This window comes from Rousettus aegyptiacus, unplaced genomic scaffold (assembly GCF_014176215.1).
Source record: "Rousettus aegyptiacus isolate mRouAeg1 unplaced genomic scaffold, mRouAeg1.p scaffold_m13_p_3, whole genome shotgun sequence".
Lineage (NCBI taxonomy): Eukaryota > Metazoa > Chordata > Mammalia > Chiroptera > Pteropodidae > Rousettus > Rousettus aegyptiacus.
This window is the reverse complement of record NW_023416306.1, coordinates 55,726,779-55,745,874: the sequence shown is the minus strand read 5'-3', so window position 1 is coordinate 55,745,874 and position 19,096 is coordinate 55,726,779. Positions and strand designations below refer to the sequence as shown.

The window sequence follows — 19,096 nt, the reverse complement described above, 5'->3', positions numbered from 1 at the left end:
CCAACCTTAAATCAAATCAGGGTTGTAGAAGTCAGAACAAAAGATCACTTCAAAGGGGAACATAAGAATGAAGTAGGCCATTATGATCATATTAAGATTGACCATACATTTGGTTCTGGTTTTTCTGTTAGGCAAAGAAAAATGGCAAGCATGACTCAGTGTATATTTTTCTACTGTCTTTTAGAAAAACCACACCAGTTATTCAGAAGCAGAGACTTTTTTTCTCCTAGCTCATTCCAAAATAAGTTTCTTTCATGAGATCATTTGCTATTTCAAATTCAATGTGCATTGCAATATGATAAATATCTTTTACATAAAGTGAGGCTTACTATTAAACTAATATGTGTGGGAAAAGAATAGAAACAGATTTACTCTGAAATACTTCTGCATGTATCGATGATACAGGGTGATATAGGCAAGATAGTTATCTAAATATTTTAGCCTGTTTTATCTGAGGTTGGAATAAAAATGTTTTCTGTCAGTGTTGTCAGGGTTACGATATAATAGCTCAGGACTGCAATTTAGGTAGACTGTGTACATGTAGTTTTTTTTTTTTTTTTAAGCCATGTGAAATTAAAAGACTTCATTGTAGGATTTATTAACATTCCTTATCAAGTAAATTACATTCTTTAAAGTAATATTCTAGTAGTAGATGACAGAAGTTGATTCTTTTTAAAGTTTTGTTTTTCTCCGATTTCTGTGTCTTAACACCTAGGTTGCCTTATTTATATGTTGAGAACTCATGCTTTAGCCAGAATATTTGGCAGATAAAAATGATCAGATTACTATCATATAAAAAAAATTGTTGATTTTGATAATTTATAAGAAGAATGAAAAAATTAGTAGAAAGGAGTATTCAGCTAACAGATGATATTAGTATTGGAATAAATATTCTCATTGTGTCTTAAATAAAAATGTTAAAAATGAATTTTTATCATTTTATGCTCATCATCCTGTGTTAAAGTCATATGGTATCATTTGAAATCTTTCCCATTTTTTCTTCTCCTGCTCCGCTCTCTTTCCGTCCCTCTTTTCCTGTTCCTTCTCATCTCATCCTCAAACACTGAGCTTCGTTCTCCCTACAGCTTTCACCAGAAGAAGGTTATGTTTCTGCTAAGGAGGATTCCTTTTTCTACCCCTCACACTCCTGCGAGGAGGAAGGGCTGGCTGACAAAGCCCTCTTCAGGGCTGACTTGGCTCTGGTTAGTGGCCACAACTTATCAAACTTTCTTTCAAAACTCTTGTGTCTTATTTTTGCCTTTCAAAATATTCTAAAGTCATGTTGTATTCTTTGTTCATTATGTTTTGGAAAACTAAACATTTTTTCATCAACTCCAGTGGTTCCCGTAATTCAAAATGGGAAGAACAAACATGTGAAAACTATTTGTTGGATTTGTGGGGAAAATTGATTTAGCAAGGCATCATATCAACATGTAGAATTAATCTTCACATCATACCAAAACTTTGTTGGAGCACTTGTTTGCTCTAATTTCATACTTGGGTATCTTTAGGCATTTTGGCTACCTTTTAATGAGGTAACATCTCTATGGGCATTATGTTAACTTTATGTTAACATTTCAAAAGTAGGTAGTTTAGAATATTATGGACTACTCAAAGTACTATGGTGTAAACGTGTTAAATAGTACTGAGTCAGAAAATTCTTTTTGAAATGTTGCAGGACACAAATATACCATTGTCTCTAAAAGTGTCACAAGAAACAATTCTCTCTTTAGAGTTACCTGACTCCTTCACTGAATACCAGTCAAAAAGAAGCTTACTCCCACTTTTCTGAGCTGAGCATCTTATGATAGTAGGTGTCTTGACCCTTCTCCTTAACTAGTTATATCATCCCATATTGGTCAGTCACCTTTTCTGAGCCGTAGTATTTTTATCTCTACAATAATTTAATGAATTCATTATTAGGAACTCTTTTAAGATTCTAAGGCATCAGTGAAAGGTGTACAAATTATTTTGAGATATTTTTCTTTAATGTTACTTAAAACAAATTTTTTATTGTAATTCCCCAGTGCTTAGTTAATATCTATTTAGATAGCATATGTTAAATATTTACTATTTAGATTGTACGTAATGTACATTTGCAAGGGTAAACCCTTTACATGTTTACACTAGTGAATTGAACATGTATTGGAAATATGTTATTGGAAATCATATATTATTAGAGGTTCATTTTGAAATGGCCCATCAGTATTTTTATGTTTTTGCAAGAATATGACTTGGTATCATGTTATAATGCATGCAACTTCTCCTGGCTAAACATGTTAAGTTGAAATTATGGAGGAATAGAATATATGGGATTTTGCCATTAAAACAGAAAATACAGGTAGTATTGGATAAGGGTAATATTTATGGTGTTTCTACCTATTCTGAGGTTAACACTGAGTGAATTGTTAAGAAGAACAAGAGCTTCTAGCTTATCATGTCTTGATGCTTTCACTTGCTTCTGCCACAGAAGATAAGATTTTTAGATAATATGTGGTGAAATTCTCTATGTGAGTTTTCCAACAGTAGCAGTTTATAACTTAAAAGCTTTACTATAACTAGATTAAATTAAGCCCCTTGTTCATTAGTATAATTAATTTCAGTGTGAAATGACAGATTTTTTTCTTTGATTTCTGATGATCATGTGAACTGGAAAAAAGCAAGTGTTTCCTTAACTTATAACACTATTTAAATTTAGAATTGATCCAGGCCCTTTGTTAATTCTTACCTTTAGTCCTTTTATTGATGGAATAAAGTAACCTTTGATACCAACACCCTCTACTGCAGGTAGGCAGTCTGTCCATTTTCTTTTGTTAGTCAGTCTCTGGTGTGTTGAACAGGTCATGTAGAAAATAGAATAGACTAAGGAACGATACCCATTTGCCTTTGAGTCTCAAGTGGGGACTTCGTCATATATGTAAAGAAACAGAATTTCCAACTGGTACTATTGTTTTTATTCCTAGGTGGACACAAATGATGCTGACTTAGCAGATGAGTCTACATTTGAGTCTCAGTATTCTCCTGATAACGACAGTATCTACTCTACTCAAGCCTCTATTTTATCTCTTCATGGCAGTACTTGTAGTGATGGCCTGAACTATGGTCCCTCCCTTACATCTTCTCCTCCTAAGGTAAAGGAAATATTATTTTATTTTCCAGAGGTCATTGCTTATGAGGAGTTATAGGAGTAGCATGTTAGAGATATTATGTTTCTTCCGGCATGGATTCATTATCAGATCAAAGTACAATTTCATTTAAGTAGTGTTAACTGGGTAACTCTTAGAGCCCTAGGGGCTATTTAATTCTAGGGTCTATGTTACAGAATGATAGACACAAGGGTTCAAAGCTTTGATTAGGATTTTTGTGTTAAAAAGAAAAAATTAATGACATATATTTTTCAAATTTTGGTTCTAGCTCTGTGTATTTTGGAAAAATTACAAAACTATTTTCTTAATAGTTTTAAAACTGACTCTCATGCAATGTTGGATAGTAAACTATTTCTTGCATTAATTTAATATTTACTAGCTAAGTTAAATTTCATGCTGTCATATGTTTTTATGTAAAATGATGCCAAAGAATACATAAAAATCACAATGAATGGCAAAGTATTTTAAGTCACTGGATATGAATGAAGAATTTAGTTACTGTATGACATGTCTGTACCATTTAGATTTCAGAAGTAGATTATTGGCATAAATTCTCCAACTCTTTTCATTTTCTTAGTGACATGCTCTATAATGTTTATAAATAATATTTTAAACCCTAGCAGATCTTTTGAGTATGAAATGGCATCTTATTTTAATTTAGAGTTTCGATTATTAGCAAGGTTGAACATTTTTTCATATATTGGCCATTTGGGTTTTACTTCTATCAGTGGCCTCTTCATATCTCTTGGCCATTTTTGTAATGGATTGTTTATCTATGCTTTGTTGGAGATGTTTATATTTTATAAACATTGATATACACAGTAATTTAATTTATTTGTATGAGTGTGTGTGAGTGTATATTAAAAAGACTGTGTGTGGGAATATTACTTCTCGACTCAAGTTATTCTTGGAGAAAAGGAACTTGGGAATTTAGCTGTAATACATTATATCATTTTAAGAAGAGAAATTGAAGAAAATACGGCAAAATGTTTTGTCTTGTCTTCTGTGGCATCTTTGTAGTACCTAGATACTAGGAAATTGTATATAAAAAAATAATAGATGATGCATTTATCTTGTTCATTTGCACTAAATTTACTTTAAAAAGACTGAATGGCAATTTATTAAATCTGGGCAAGAGTTCAATATGTGTATATATTTTCTTTATTTTTCTATGTTGGAAATATACCATAAGTAAACAAAAATTAAGATAAAAAGACTAGACAATAATTCTTTCTTAAATATATGAAATATATATTTTCTACCTAGTCAGGGGGAAGGGAATCAATCTATGAATAAGTTGGAAAGTAGAATTTTCATAGGTCTAGCACAATTTTTCTCCTTTCCTGATTAACAGATAATTTTTTAGCCAGCACATTTCAAAACATTTTCTTTTATGTTCAGGGTGCACCTGCCATCAGTGCAAATGATGCTGGGCAATCTCTTTGAATTGGTTTGCAAGGTATAATCTTGAATGGAGCAGCTGCTCCTCTGTCATCACACCTGAGACTTTCTGACTGAGTCCTGCCTGGAAAGCATTCAGTCTTCCCTGGCCTCAGGACTGGAAGCTGAGTTCATCTCCTAATGGAATCTCCTAATCCACAGCACAGCACACTTCTTCTTGCCAGGGGGACAGATTGCATTGTTTAACTTAGTAATTGTTACTTAAAGGGATTACACAATCTGCATACTGAGAAGCATATATTTTACAGGGCAAATGCTGGCTGTATGCAGCACAACATATTGGCTTACTGAAGTCTGTTTGCCTCTTTTTTTTTCCCCAAGCAGTTTACTCTTTTGTTGAAGCAAATTTTGGCAAGCTGGCTTATCAACTGAAATATTTAAACTACAAAACAACAAAGAAGACATTAATGAGTTTGTTTTAAAACAAATTATGAAACTCCTGTGTGGTTTTAGTGTTCTTTGAAAGTAGGACTCTTTGTTCCTGCATCATGGTAAATCTCGGAAACATTTTCGTTTGCTTGTTTTGTCTTGTTTTCTTTTTGTCCTGTTGTTTTCTGTGGCATCTTTATAGCACTTAGATATTTACTAGGAAATTGTATATAAAAAATGATAGATGACACGTTCATCTTCTTGTACATTTGCACTAAATTTACTTTAAAAAGACAGAATGGCAATTTGTTATTAAATTTAGAATTGACTTTTTCTTCAAGATAAGTGAGCTGACTTGAGGATTTTTTAATCAGTAAAAAAAATAAAATTGTGTAGTATAAGATATTTAAAAGAAAGACAAAGACAACTTCATACAGATTTGAAAGAAGGATGAAATAGAGTGTGAGGATCTCAGTGATTCCTCACGTTTTTGATTTTGCTGAATATGTAATAATCTTATAGCCTTCAATGGTGTCTGGAAGTGTACAAATAATTTTACATGTCTCCTTACATTTCCCTTTGGTCAGGTATGCTAACAGAAGTTGTAAGAACTAGTCACACAGAGCAGGAACTCCTCATGAAGGGAGGCCTTACTCAAAATTGCAGAGCCAGGGCCCAGAAACCAGATAGCAAGTTAGATGCCAGGACAGCAACTTAGACACCAGGGCTGCAGCCATAAGTGGAGCTCCTCTGCACAAAATGCTCCCATTCGGAGGAGGCCCGTCTGCCTTTTTTTTTTTTTTTTTCTTTCTAAAGGAGTGGTGTTTGCATAATTATCATATAAGGATTTAAGAGAAGTAACCATTACTTAAAAATCTGAAAAATATAGCTGCTTCCATGCATTTGGATTCATAAAGGCAGGTCATTGATGAAATGTAGATTTTAAAGGCAAAAAGCCAGTAATTTTTTTCCTTTCTTATTATTCTAGGTTTTAATTTTTTTTTGGTTAATCTTTATCCTCTTTTTCTTGTCTCAACCAAAGACATAAAATGAAGAAATAATTGTTTTCAAATGTAGATGCTTAGAGAGTTTCGTTTAAAAGCCTAACATATTTTGAGGGTGAGAGGATTCTCTCATCTATTTATTTATTTTCTCATTTTGTCTTAAAAACACACCCAATAAAAATTTAATAGCTAGGTAATGAGTCTCACCTTCAACTTCCAATTCTCACCCGCACACTCTACCCTCCCTTCTACACCAAGTTCTCATTCTTGCTCCAGAGATGAAATGATAACCAGTTTGGTGCATATCCTTCATTTCTGAATGGTACTTCTAGGAAGTGCTGTTGATTCTAGTGCAAGTTGAATTTTGTGTTTGTCAAGATAGAAACCTCCTTTTAGCACCTTGTGCACCAAACGCAGGTAGTAGAGTCCATGATATTAAAAAAAAAAAAAATAGTCAATTCTGTAGCATAAAATTCTGTTGCCTGTACATCCATGATACACCCACACCACACACACACACACACACACACACACACACACACACACACACACACACTTAGTATAAATATATATATATATATATGTTTTTTGAGAAGAGAGTTAGGATCAAAAACAAATTAAATCAGTCGTCAAGATGATGAGAGTGATTGTAGAACACTCCTAGTGACAAAAACTACAAGCTCTTAATGGTATAAAAGGTGTTGCCTTTTTAGTAGGGTCAATGGGCGAACAATAAAGAACGTGCCCCCTATCTCAGAGAATGGGAGAACAGTGTTATGATGAAGCTCAAACTATATTTTTCAAAAGTGCTAAGAGGACTTCTGCCATAGACTACTTATTGAAGAAAAGTAGTTTGTGTCCAGTGAATGTTTAAGTATTTAGCTACTCTGTGTAAATATATCATATGGGTAATAATGTGCCCAGGTATAATCTTAATGTATTCATTACTCTTAAAAAATAGACCTGTTTTCAAATATATTTGGCATTTTTATTTAACATCTTCCTCATTCTTTCTAAACAAGAATATGTCAAGTGGATGCACATGTTAAGGTGGATTTTTGCTATCTAGACTTCATTTAGATCCCAGGTTGCACTGGGAAATTGTAGATTTATTTCTGGGTATATATGGGGGAAGAACTGCTTTTCTTTTAGATCCATAAGACTTTTAAAAATAAAACTCGGTTGTTCAGCAACCAGAAACATTTCTTAAGTAGGCGTATGTTGTCTGCTGTGTTGATTAGTTCTTTCTTTTCTATATGTCTGTGTTAACTCCTTCATGAATAATGCATGGCAATTTCTGTTACAGAATTTACAGTAAACCCCAGCTAACAAGGACAGCTTGATCTCTTTTTCTGATGGAAAGTAGTTTTCTTATCTTTATTTAGGGAACGGGAGAGGTGATTTACTGTTAATTCTTGTAATTAATTTAGTAATACAGAAGCTAACCAGTTTCTATAGTAAGTACATTATTTTTCATAAGACTAAAATAATAAAAGTTGGGCAAACAGGTTATTGTTTAGGTTCTAGGAGTGTGGAGTATAATACTTTCCAATCATTTCTTCCTGTGAATTCTAAAGATGTTATTTGCTTGTATGATACTCTTTTTATCAGGAATATTTGTTAATTCTGGAGAGATGAAAACTTGATTGAGAAAGTGGAGTGTAATAAATTGTGTTGGAGCAACCGATTACCGACTTAGAAAAATTTAAGAGACACCCATATCTCACACCACACTGTGCAATAACTTCTAGATGGGTTAAAATAATCTGAAAACAAAGTGATGACAAGTGAAAACCGTCTGATAAAAATTATGATAAAGTATCTGAAAAAAAGTGTTCACAGGAGATATACAAATGGTGTGTTCTCACTAATTGCCAGAGACATGTATAGTAAAATACTAAAACACTGATGCATATATTTCTTAGAGATAAATTGCCAAACTAATTTAGGGTTATCAAAATAAGTTAATAGGTACTTCCATAGTCTCTTTTTTGTGAGAGAAAATTGGAAGACCATTTGACGTTATATACCAGCATTTCATGTGTGTGTGTCTTTTGACCTACAGCTCTAATTGTAGGAGTTCATACTAAGTAACTGTTCACAGATTCACAAAGATGTACAATAAAAGTAACAGCAATGGCTAACAATTAGTGGGCATTTTCTCTTAAGTCAGGCATGTTTTTGCTACTTTGTGTTATTAACTCTATCCTCCCGATAGTCACATACTAGGTTCTATCATTTTCCCTAATTAATAGACAAGAGACCCAAGGCACAGGGTGTATTTAAGTAACTTATCAAAGCTCAAAGAGCTAACTGTGGTAGAGGCAGCATCTGAACCCAGGCAGCCTGGCTCCAGAGTCTACTCTAGTTCTTTCGTACTTAGGAATATTTTGTAGCCATAAGAAGATTGGAGCTTTTATTTACTGACATGGGACTCTTTCATGTTATGGTATAAAGATACTTGAAAAAAACAAGTAAAAACCTGTGTAGTATATGTTTCAGTTTAGGTTTTAAAAACGTAGATGTACATGTACATGTATATATGAGTGTGTTTTTTTGTATGTATGTGTGTGTGTGTGTGTGTGTGTAGTGCAAATGCATTAACAAATCTGATGCATAAACACCCAGCTGAAGCCAACCATTTTTTCTGGGGAAAGTACTTGAAGTAGAAGTCATAAAGAAAGACTTTAGTATTATACTCTGTGTGCATACACAGTATCCGTCTGTACGGCTTGAACTTTTACAATGATTATGTATTCATGCACTACTTTTACACTTTAAAAATGTCCATCACAGAATTGAAGAAAAAATTGATATATTTATTCAACAGTTCATGTGGAGCAACTGCATGCATGTAAATGATATATCTATTGTAAGGAAATACATGTGTTCATGTAAAGATATAGAATTTTAGAGTTTTAGAGTTTCAGAGAATTTTGAAAATTAATATAAAGCCAAGAGAGGTTCTATGATGTACAGATTGTTAACCAGAGACCCTAGATTAGAACCTACACTTTATGATAACCCTTCCTAATATTTTTTCTGTTATATCTTGCAGAATACTTATGAAAATTTTTCCTATAATGGAATTTATTTTGGAATTCTGTTCTCCTCCATGAATACCTATAAATACTTGTCAAAATAATTTTCTCTTGAAGGTTCTTGTGAATCTGAATCAATTAATGTCATTCTCTTTATTCTCTTGATCGTATAAGTAAGAGCTCAGAATGATTGGAAATGAACTACTCTTTAAATAAGATTCAAAAATAAGTTACTTGCTTTCCCATGTGTATTGAACACTGAATGATTTTATTTGTGAATAGAACATGATATTGTATCTGAAAGATCTTATGTATAGTGTATTGTACAAGTATAACTTAGTAGAGCACGAGATGTATGATTTGCAGGAAATGTGTTCAAAAGCATTTATAAAAATAGACATATGGAATATCAGCTAAGTGATGAATTTGTATGTTTACTAATGTTTTTTGAGTAATGAATAATTATATTGTGTTTTTTTTTCTCACTAAATAGTTGCTCATTAAGAAATGGTCTTACAAAATGCATTGACATAATTATGGCCATAATTTTTAAATTTTTCTTTAATTATCAGGATGTTACTGAAAATTCTTCAGATTCAGTACTTGATCTTCACAAGTCCTTGGAGGAACTGTACACCCAGAATCTCCTGCAAAGGCAGAATGAGAGTCCACCTTTGGTAGACTTGAATATGGGACCTGCTTCTGGCTTTACTGCAAATGATTATATACCTGCAAATGCTATTGAACAACAATTTGAATGTGAAAACACAAGAGCATGGACTGAATCTCGCCTACCAAATGAAGTTATATCAAATGCAGAACTTACTTCTCCTCTGCTACCTGATTCAACTGGAAAGGTAACATTTTAAAGATATGGATTGTGTATCATGATGAGATTAAAGATAGTGACGTGTTAGAGTATTCTGCCTTATCTCCCAATGGGAGCAAGTGCTCTCCTGACAGAGATTTTTCAAAAGCCAAACTATGAACTTGTTTTGTTTATAAATATTGGCGAATAAGGCACAATCAATTAGAGAAAACCTGTGATGTCGAAATCATACTCCAAAGTCTACTTTTCCTTTCCATGTGACTTATTTTTCTTTCTGTCAGGGCTCCGAGTTTTTACATCAACAGAGCTCGCTAACCTCTACTGCCGGATGTGTCATGCTTCAAAATATATCCAAAGAATCTTTTGAGAGGACTATCACTATAGCGAAAGGCAATTCTAGCCTAGGTAAGTTCCTTATTTTCCATACACACTTGCCCACCCTACCCCCTCCTAAAGAAGAAAGATCGAACCCGATGTATTTGGCTGTGGTTAAGAAAATAGATGTTATAAATTTTCCTGTAGTTTTATGGTTTCTCTTTTTACGTACTCATTATTTTTCCTGAAATGGTTAACAGGTTTGTTTAGTTCAGGCTAGCTTAAATCCCTCACTCTCTTAATTATTTAAAGGTATTCAGGAGCTTCATTTACATTCAAGTAAAAGACATACAAATTGTTTGTGTATGAAATAGCAAATCAGAAAAAGAATTCTTAGAAAATGAAAAGTCAGCAATTTGGAATTCTAAATTCTTTGGAAAAGCAAATTATTAGTTTCTTTGAATGTTACCAGTTATGCATAAGTCAGTTTGTATTTAATTTCTTTCATTCACTGAAATAAAGACTAAAAAGACAGCCAGGTGTGCTACCACCAAAATATAAATGCAAGTTATTCAGTAGTCCTTCCCAGGTGGCAGGATTTTTGTGTCCTCTCTTACCCATAAAGGGTTGCAGCTAGTTAATAATCATAAAACCTTCTGAATTGGGCAAAAAAAGACTTTCTGTAAAAATAAAATCCTAATTACAATAACTAAAGCCATACTGAGGCAGAGCACCTTTGTTCTTTATTTGTGTTAAGCAGTCATGTCTCTCAGCTCTGTCCCTAGTGCTCTATGATGATAAATAGGATGTTAGATCATTTGCTCTGAATGTGGAGTGCAACCCATGACCCTCTGATTAGCTCTGCATCAGAGATCTTGTTCCTTCTATGATACAATGAACCAATAGCCTTTTCACCGATATCTTATGGCAGGGTCTCGTTTCCTTGTTAAATTTGAGACTTGGCAGAGAAGTGTAGCAGTGCTTACTTGGTGAGTGGGATTCCAGTCACTGTCTTTTTCTGGATTTTGTTCCATTTGGTGGTGGCTGGGTAGTACCAACAGCAGCTAAGTGGAGAATTATAGCAGAGAATTTCTACTTAGGTATAAATTTCTTATGTATTACATTTAATATAAAATATAGAATTTGTTACAGAATTTTCTATGATTCATTAATTATGAGACAGACACTATAGATATCAAAGCATGTCAGAAATATTTCATCTGCTAATGCTGTGTTTGTGAAAGCATGCTACTTAGAATACTAGTTCTGTTAGATATTAATAGGAGTTATAAATGGGTTTCAAGTTTAAAAGTTTGGAATTTAATAAATTTAAGGAGACAGGTTTCTGTTTGTACTATTCCTCAGTGTCTTTGATACTCAGATGTGCATTGTGGATCTCTAAAAAGAGGTTATAGAATGCAGCATTTCTTACATTTAATTGTCCATAAGACCTATTTTTTTACCTACTCATAAGACAGATTTTGTAAAGCCCATATGAGAAACCTTATTTTAGTGTATTTACTTAACTATCAGACATTCTTTTTTTTCTGTATTCTAGACAGTACATATACACCATGATGTAATCACTCTCCTTAATGAACATGAGTTTAAAAGAGTAAGCTAGTCAACACATAAAGTCCTAAATTAATTAAAATATACATACTATGATAGACAAAACACTGAAGGGTTAAAATAGGGAATAGCTTATCCCTACTCTCTGAGTGTGTGGAGAGTTTAGTAAGATTCTCAAGAGAAGATATTTGATCTAGTTTTTGAAAATGGAATAGGTTTTTACCACATAGTTGAAGAATTGGGAAAAGTTGGAAGCTACTAGAGCTGAAGCAGAGAAATGTGAAACATTGCTGAATTTTGTTTGGTATGGATGAAGTGTGGTGCGATGGTGGGCAAAGAAAGAAATGAAGTTAAAGGAAGAAATAGTGCAAAACAACTGCTGGTTGGGTTTGTGGGCAGGACACAGGACTTCCGTTGTAACACCCTCCTGTCTCAAGTGGGAACTGAGGGCAGAAGAGCGACATGATCAGATCTGTGTTTTAAGATCATTCTGGCATAGGTTGGCAAATTAGATTGGAAGCAGTTGGGAGGCTCTTGTAGGAGCCGCGGTTTGAATACATCTGATTTTGCAATCTGCCGCCTTTGGATTGCTTGCCTGTTTTTAGTTTACTGAGAGAATGTTGATTTTGTCAAATCTTTTTCTTCATCTATTGAGGAAATCCATATGGGTGTTTAATTTATTCTGTTAATATGCCAGGACACATTACATTTTCAGTATGGTACAAGATACTTAGCACAAAATTGACGATTTTAACCGTTTTTAAGTGTACATTTCTATGATATTAAAGCACATTCTCATTGTTATGCAACCATCACCACCATTCCTCTCCAGAACTTTCTCATCTTCTTTAATGGGTACTGAAACTCTGTACCCATTAAACAATAACTCCTCATTCTCTTTGTTCGCTAGCTCCTAGCGACCATAATTCTACTCTCCATCTATAAAATTTGATACTCTAAGTACCTCATGTAAGTGGAATCATAGAGTATCTGTCCCTTTGTGACTGACTTATTTCATGTAGCAAAATGTCTTCAGATTCATTCACGTTGCAGCATGTGTCAGAATTTCCTTTTAATGGCTGACTAATATTCTGTGTGAGTGTGTGTGTGTGTGTGTGTGTGTGTGGTGTGTGTGTACACCACATTTTATTTATCCATTTATCTGTTGTTGAACACTTGGATTGCTTCCACCATAGCTTTAAACTTTAAGTTTTATAAATACACTAAAGATGATTAAGCTCTCGGGGAAAAAATAGTGAAAGGTAAAGTGTCCTCATTTTCTATCATATCAGGAAATTCATTTAAACTTCAACAATTTGATTTTAAAATTAATGTATAAGAGAGCCCTTTCATTTGCTTTGTGAGACTAAACCACTTACCTCTAAGTATGAAATTATAGCACCATCAGTTTATTTAACCAAATTGTAATATAAAAGTGTAAGTAATTTTTAGTTTTACTTTTATGATTTATTGCAATTATTTGAATTAATTTACACTCTTGAAATGTTTGTAGGGGTTTCCCTGGATGTTTGATTTCCTGGGACCCAAAGAGATTTCTCTAGCATTTTAGAATTCAAATTCAGTATGCTGAAGCAAGCACGTTTCTCTATTATCTTATTTGGCAGGAGATGTTCAGTATTCAGATTTCTGCAGCACTTAGAGTAACTAAATGTAAAAGAATCATGAAAGAGGCCTACTTTAAAAAACTGTGTGAAACATTAAAATAATTTAAAGCATTTATTTAAACTTTTAATGTGAGAAGATGTTTTTACAACTTGAAGTAACAAAAAATGTGGTAATTTTGAAAATTTAAATGAAGGCTGGCCTTGTGCTGATAGAGTATGTTAGATTAATAGTCTTCTCTTAATATACTTACATATAAGGTTGTTTTTAGTTTCAGCTTTCTGGGTAATTTGTTTATTTTATTGATAAACAGAAGAAATTAATAATGATAGGTTTCTGTAAAAGCTATTATAATCCATCTGCTCTGGTTTTATGAATCACAAGGAGGTGCATGTTGAGAGGGCCAGACCACCGGTATCCTATAGACTGTGCCAAGTAGGTGTGTTGTATATCACCATAACAGGAACTTATTAAAGGATTGTTAGCAAGGGAGTGATGTGATGTGATCTTTTTTGAATGATCACTCTGTATGCTGTGAGAAGAATGCATTAGAAGCCAAGAGACCAATGAGGAGGCTGTTTTGAAAAGTGAGGCAAGAGAACGTTTTGGCTTGATCTAGGTTAGTGTGGACATGGAGAAAGATGAATGGAGTCAAGATAAGTTTTGGAGAGAAAGGACAGGACTTTGTGATGGATGAACCATAATCCATGAGATTATAGTTATAGCACATGAAAAGTAGAAATCAAGAATGACTCCAACATTTCAGCCTTGAGTAATGGAGAGTTCTCTTGTGGCACAACACCAAAGATGGAAAGACAAATGGAGAAGTAAGAGGAGGTGGAAATTTGGAAATTCAATTTCATATGTCTTAAGGTTGTTTACCCTACTAGTCATCCAGGGAACATGTCAGGAGGGCAATTGAATATCTAAACCTGGAGCAAATAGGAATAGATTAAAATGAAGTTTGTATCAGTTCATTTCAAGATGGCTGTACATTCAGGCACAGTGAGAGGCAGTGAGGGGAAGACTTGAACACAAGCTTCTTGATGTTAGGAATTCTGTGTTATGCTTTTTTTCTTCTTTATCTCAAGCAACCAGCATAGTACTTGGCACATAGTAACCATGTAAATATATACTTAATGAACAAATGATTTGGAAATAAGGTAGTAGCATAGAGTTTCTTAATTTATTGAACTAATTTTTCATTTGTGGGCCTGTTGTTTATTCTCTTATGTGTAGAAGAGATGAACTGCTATTGTAAAATGGACTTGACACTATCAAAATGTTCTCTCTGGGAGATATTTCTGTTTAAGGGGCAACACATCAAATAGCCTAACTTACACTCATTCCTGTGTAGAACTGTTTTATCTCTAATATATTCATCATGGACAGTCTTTGTTTAGATTCAGTTCACAAACATTCGAAAATTTACTTTAAAAATATTTTTTGTTAGAAACTAACTTTTTTCTTTCCTTTTGATTTTTGACTTTTTTTGATTTTTTTTTTTTTTTTTTTGGTTTGGCCAAAAACGTTAGTGCTAATCTTTTATCTACAAATCCATAGGGATTGTTATATTCAAATTAAAATGCATTTGAAAGTCACATAGTTAATCAATATCTGTGTCCCTTCGTTACCATAGGGATGACAGTAAGTGCTAACAAAGATGGCTTGGGGATGGTTGTTCGAAGCATCATCCATGGAGGTGCCATTAGTCGAGATGGCCGGATTGCCGTTGGAGACTGCATCTTGTGTATTAATGAAGAATCTACTATCAGTTTAACCAATGCCCAGGCACGAGCTATGTTGAGAAGACATTCTCTCATTGGGCCTGACATCAAGTAAGTATCTTTTGGACCCCAATTTGGCTTGGAAAATTCAGGAATTTCAGTTCATTCATCAGATTTTTTTTTAGTATGTACTTCTGTTTGATACACAAAAATTACATGTTTAGTATGAGTCACTTAAGAATTTCACTATTCCTGAATAGTTCTTGATTATAGATGGCCTCTTTAAGATGATAACAATGTTGAAATATTTTAAAGCATGTTGCTTTCTCTTTCTAATTTTACTTCTCCAATGATTTCTGCAAAAACCTTAGATGTGAGAGATATGAGACATTTCTCACAGAGTAGGAGGGTCCACTCTTAGGATCTCATAAAGAAGTTTGGATTGGCCTCAATATTAGGAATTGTGCCCTGGTTTGTTGGCCTGTATGAAATCTGGGACTAAACCAGGAATGGAAAATAATGTATAGAACAGTGCTGATCTGACCCATAATTTATCTCTGTTGAACTACCTCATGATCCAAGAGAATTCACCAGTACGTCAACATAGTCTGATTAAAGGTCATGTAGGGTATTTTTTCGGAAGTACTTAGCAAACTGTCCCATAATGGGCTAAAAGCACATCATATACGTGTTTGGTTTTTAAGTCACTAAATATTTCTTGAGCCAACATAAAAATTAGTTCATGACTATTGTCACACCTCATCAATGTAATAAATTGGTTTTATTCTCTAGCATTAACCATCGAACATTTGTATTTAACGTAAAAGGAACAAAATAGTAAATAAGAGCTCAGAGAAAGTTTTTTCCCTTAGATTAATATGATGATTACTAGCATGGGACACTTTTTTGAATTAATGCTGTTTTATTGACTGCATTCTCTATTATTTTTTTGCAAAGTACATATTGCTAGAGCTTGGGTAAGAAAAACAATATTTACAATCTTTTTCATTCTGCCATCAGTAAAAAGTAGAAAAATATATACTGTTTAGAGTAGATTCTGCTGTCTTATGAAAAACAGTTTTTTGAGGCAGAATTTCACTAATGGGCTTTCATGTCTTTGAATGCCTTTTGATTTTTATTTTATAATGAAACAGAGCATCAGATCCTGGGACAATACTTTAATTATCTTACTAATGTGAGTACAAGTGAACATTATTACAAATGTCATTGCCTCTATACTAAGAAAAAAGGGAAACTTAAGTGCTTTCCTCACCACTTGTGGTTCATTTCTTTTGCTTAAAAGATAAATGATATACATCCACATGGAGACTCTTTACAGCAAAGGTTTTAGCTTACATAGTTTATACATAGCACAAAATGCAGATGGCCTAGTAACTGATCACTTGATTTATTGTGTTATAATGCCCATGTTATGTTATGAGCACTGATGCAGGTCTCTGAGCAGCATAATTGGTGCTTGGTTCTAGCCTTATTCCTCAGTTCTAATGTACTGCAGAACTTAAAAGGTAGCCAAGAAATAGGACACTGTGACATTGATTCGACATAAGTCGTACATTTGGTTAGCTGTAGGAAAGTTGTCAGGCACGTTTTCAAGCTCCAAAGGTCTTTTTTCTCCTTTTCTCTCTTTTGTTGCTGTTTTGTTTTGGTTTTGTTTGTTCGTTTTTCTACCTTCTGACTGAGAACCAAAATTTACCCTTCCTCTCAGACAACAGCTTCATCATGACTTTGAAGGCTATCTAGAGAGCTAGCTTCATAAATAATTGCTTTAGGATCCCAGTGGGCAAAAATTACTGTAGTATCTTACGGTTAAAACAGAAAACAAGAAAAATCCTACAACCTTCTCTCCTCTGGAAATCAGTCAGTAAATCAGTCAGTCCAATGAATCTCTTTCTCACATGCTGGCGTGTGTATACACACACACTCATTCACAAACATACCAACAAAGCACGTCGATTTCTTGTCAAGTATCCTACTAAAGCTATGATTCAGATGGTTAGTGTCTGACTCATTGAGTAAATGGTAGAAAGAAATTAGAATCATATAATCCTTTTTCAGAAAAAAATGTGTTAAATAATAAAACAAATAACCATTTAGTTTGACCAGGGCTGAGCAGCATGTTGCATGCATTTTGCATAAAGTGTTTTTGGCTCTGCGCCTTCCTGATCTTTTGCTTTCATGAAGAAAATGGTTTAGAATTACCCTGAAAGCTATGTGTCTAATCCTCCCAAAAGGAAAAGTCTAGGCCTCCCATTACTTTGAGTGGGATCATACATTGCCTCTGGCCAATTAACATTACTTGCATTTAGGCTCCATCCATGTTTTTTACCCTTTATTTTTTGTTATGAACCTAGCTTAATCTGAGGTAGTGATAGAGAAGTGTGTTGGAGAAACTTAAAAAAAAAAAAAAAGACTAAATGGTTTAGTTACATAACTATTGGTTTTAGGAAAAGCATACTTATTGAAACAATGCACTGAGTTTCTTTTTTGCCATTTATGATAGATAGCTAAGAACTTTGTATGTGTGCATTCATGCATGCCTGGGTAGATAATTTGAGTTTCAGGGGTTCAAGAACAGCCAGTTTAAGTTCCAGGTTTCATTATTTTCTATGGAAAACCAGATGTGAAGCCTCACCAGAATGCATTCTGTTTCACTTCTCACTCCACCTTGCCAGGAGCTCTTATATTTCTGTAATAATAGCCAGGGTTTTGCGCTTAGCAGCAGCTGCTTGTAACATCTGCCAGATAATTACCGAGCTGAATCAGAATTCACCTGCCTTAACCTAAAGTGTGGGATGAATTCCTGATCAAGGAATAAAAGATTGATTGCAGTTACATTTTTCCATGCTTGTTAATAATCACTGCTATAGACACCAGTAAAGAGCAGATGCTTTTCTGGGGGAGGTGTAGATAGGAGGGAGGTGGAAAGGGGGGAAAAACAACCAGGAGCACCCACTTTTAACTACATATGTATGCATCTCACATTCAGCACAAGACATTGACATTTGTTAACACCATTGTAAAAAGATGCCGCGGCGTATGCTTCACATTCTAGATTTTCTACAGCACGTGCTGACGATTGAGCCCCCTTTTATGTGTGAGTATCGGTGATTCAAAGCCTCATTATGTCTGTGTGTTACAACTTGTCTGTGAAAACCATTTCATGCTTTTGTAACATCCTGATGCAGGGGTAGATGCAGATATAAATTTAGTGTATACATTTTGGCTTTTTTCTCTTCATTTATATAAGAACATAAATTCCAACAGAGCTATGAGATTGTTACATTTTCACATTGCACTAATGATTGTGAACTCATTCGGAAATCACATTTTCCAACCACTAAGCTTTTCAGCTTCTTTGTCAGGGAACCGTCCTGTCTGCAGTGTGCAGGTGCAGTCAGTGGATTAAGAGCTGAATCACATTTCCTCATCACTAATGTTATTTTTTTTTCTTTCACTCCACGTGTAACCAAAGGTTAGTTTACCTTAAAGGATTTTTAACACAACTCTCAAGTCAGCAGTTTCAGTGTGTTTATGCCGTTCATAATTTAGTTTTGATGTTCTTTGTTGATGATTTGGAGGATTTGTGTGTCCACGTGGCCAGGCGTGTGTGAGAATTGATCTTCGTGTGCTGTTGCATTGTGGGATGCTTGTTCCGGTGTCCTCATTATCTGAAAACTGCCTCCTTTCCCCTTTCTCACTGTTCTCGAATATATTAGAAAAATATTTTTAAAGCTCCCTCTCATTCTTTTAGTAATAGGAAAACCAACTTTTAACAGATACAGGGGAAAATTCACTTCAACATTGTTTGGAATAGAAACATCTTTTCCTTCTCAAACCAGTTAAAAAATTAAATACTTTGAACCAGTTGTTTTTATTTTTACTGTTGTGTTCCAGCTACCTCCCTCCTTGCTTCTTCCTGGCTTTTCTTCTTAAGATTTTATTTATGAGTTTTACCATTACTGAATCTTCAGAAATAATACTAGTTTTC

At 34.0% G+C, this 19,096-nt stretch overlaps 1 protein-coding gene across 9 annotated transcripts in view; it reads left to right on the top strand.

Annotated features, from left to right (window-relative positions):
• MPDZ (multiple PDZ domain crumbs cell polarity complex component) overlaps positions 1-19,096 on the top strand; it is a 144,578-nt gene that overhangs the window by 71,569 nt on the left and 53,913 nt on the right. For 8 of the 9 annotated variants that reach the window (XM_016162952.2, XM_016162946.2, XM_016162955.2 and 5 more), the window contains 5 exons: positions 1,086-1,202; positions 2,964-3,131; positions 9,594-9,878; positions 10,132-10,255; positions 15,000-15,198. In XM_016162952.2, the coding sequence (XP_016018438.2) occupies positions 1,086-1,202; positions 2,964-3,131; positions 9,594-9,878; positions 10,132-10,255; positions 15,000-15,198 (893 nt within the window). The remainder of the gene's footprint in view (positions 1-1,085; positions 1,203-2,963; positions 3,132-9,593; positions 9,879-10,131; positions 10,256-14,999; positions 15,199-19,096) is intronic. The other variant, XM_016162953.2, reaches the window with a different exon arrangement.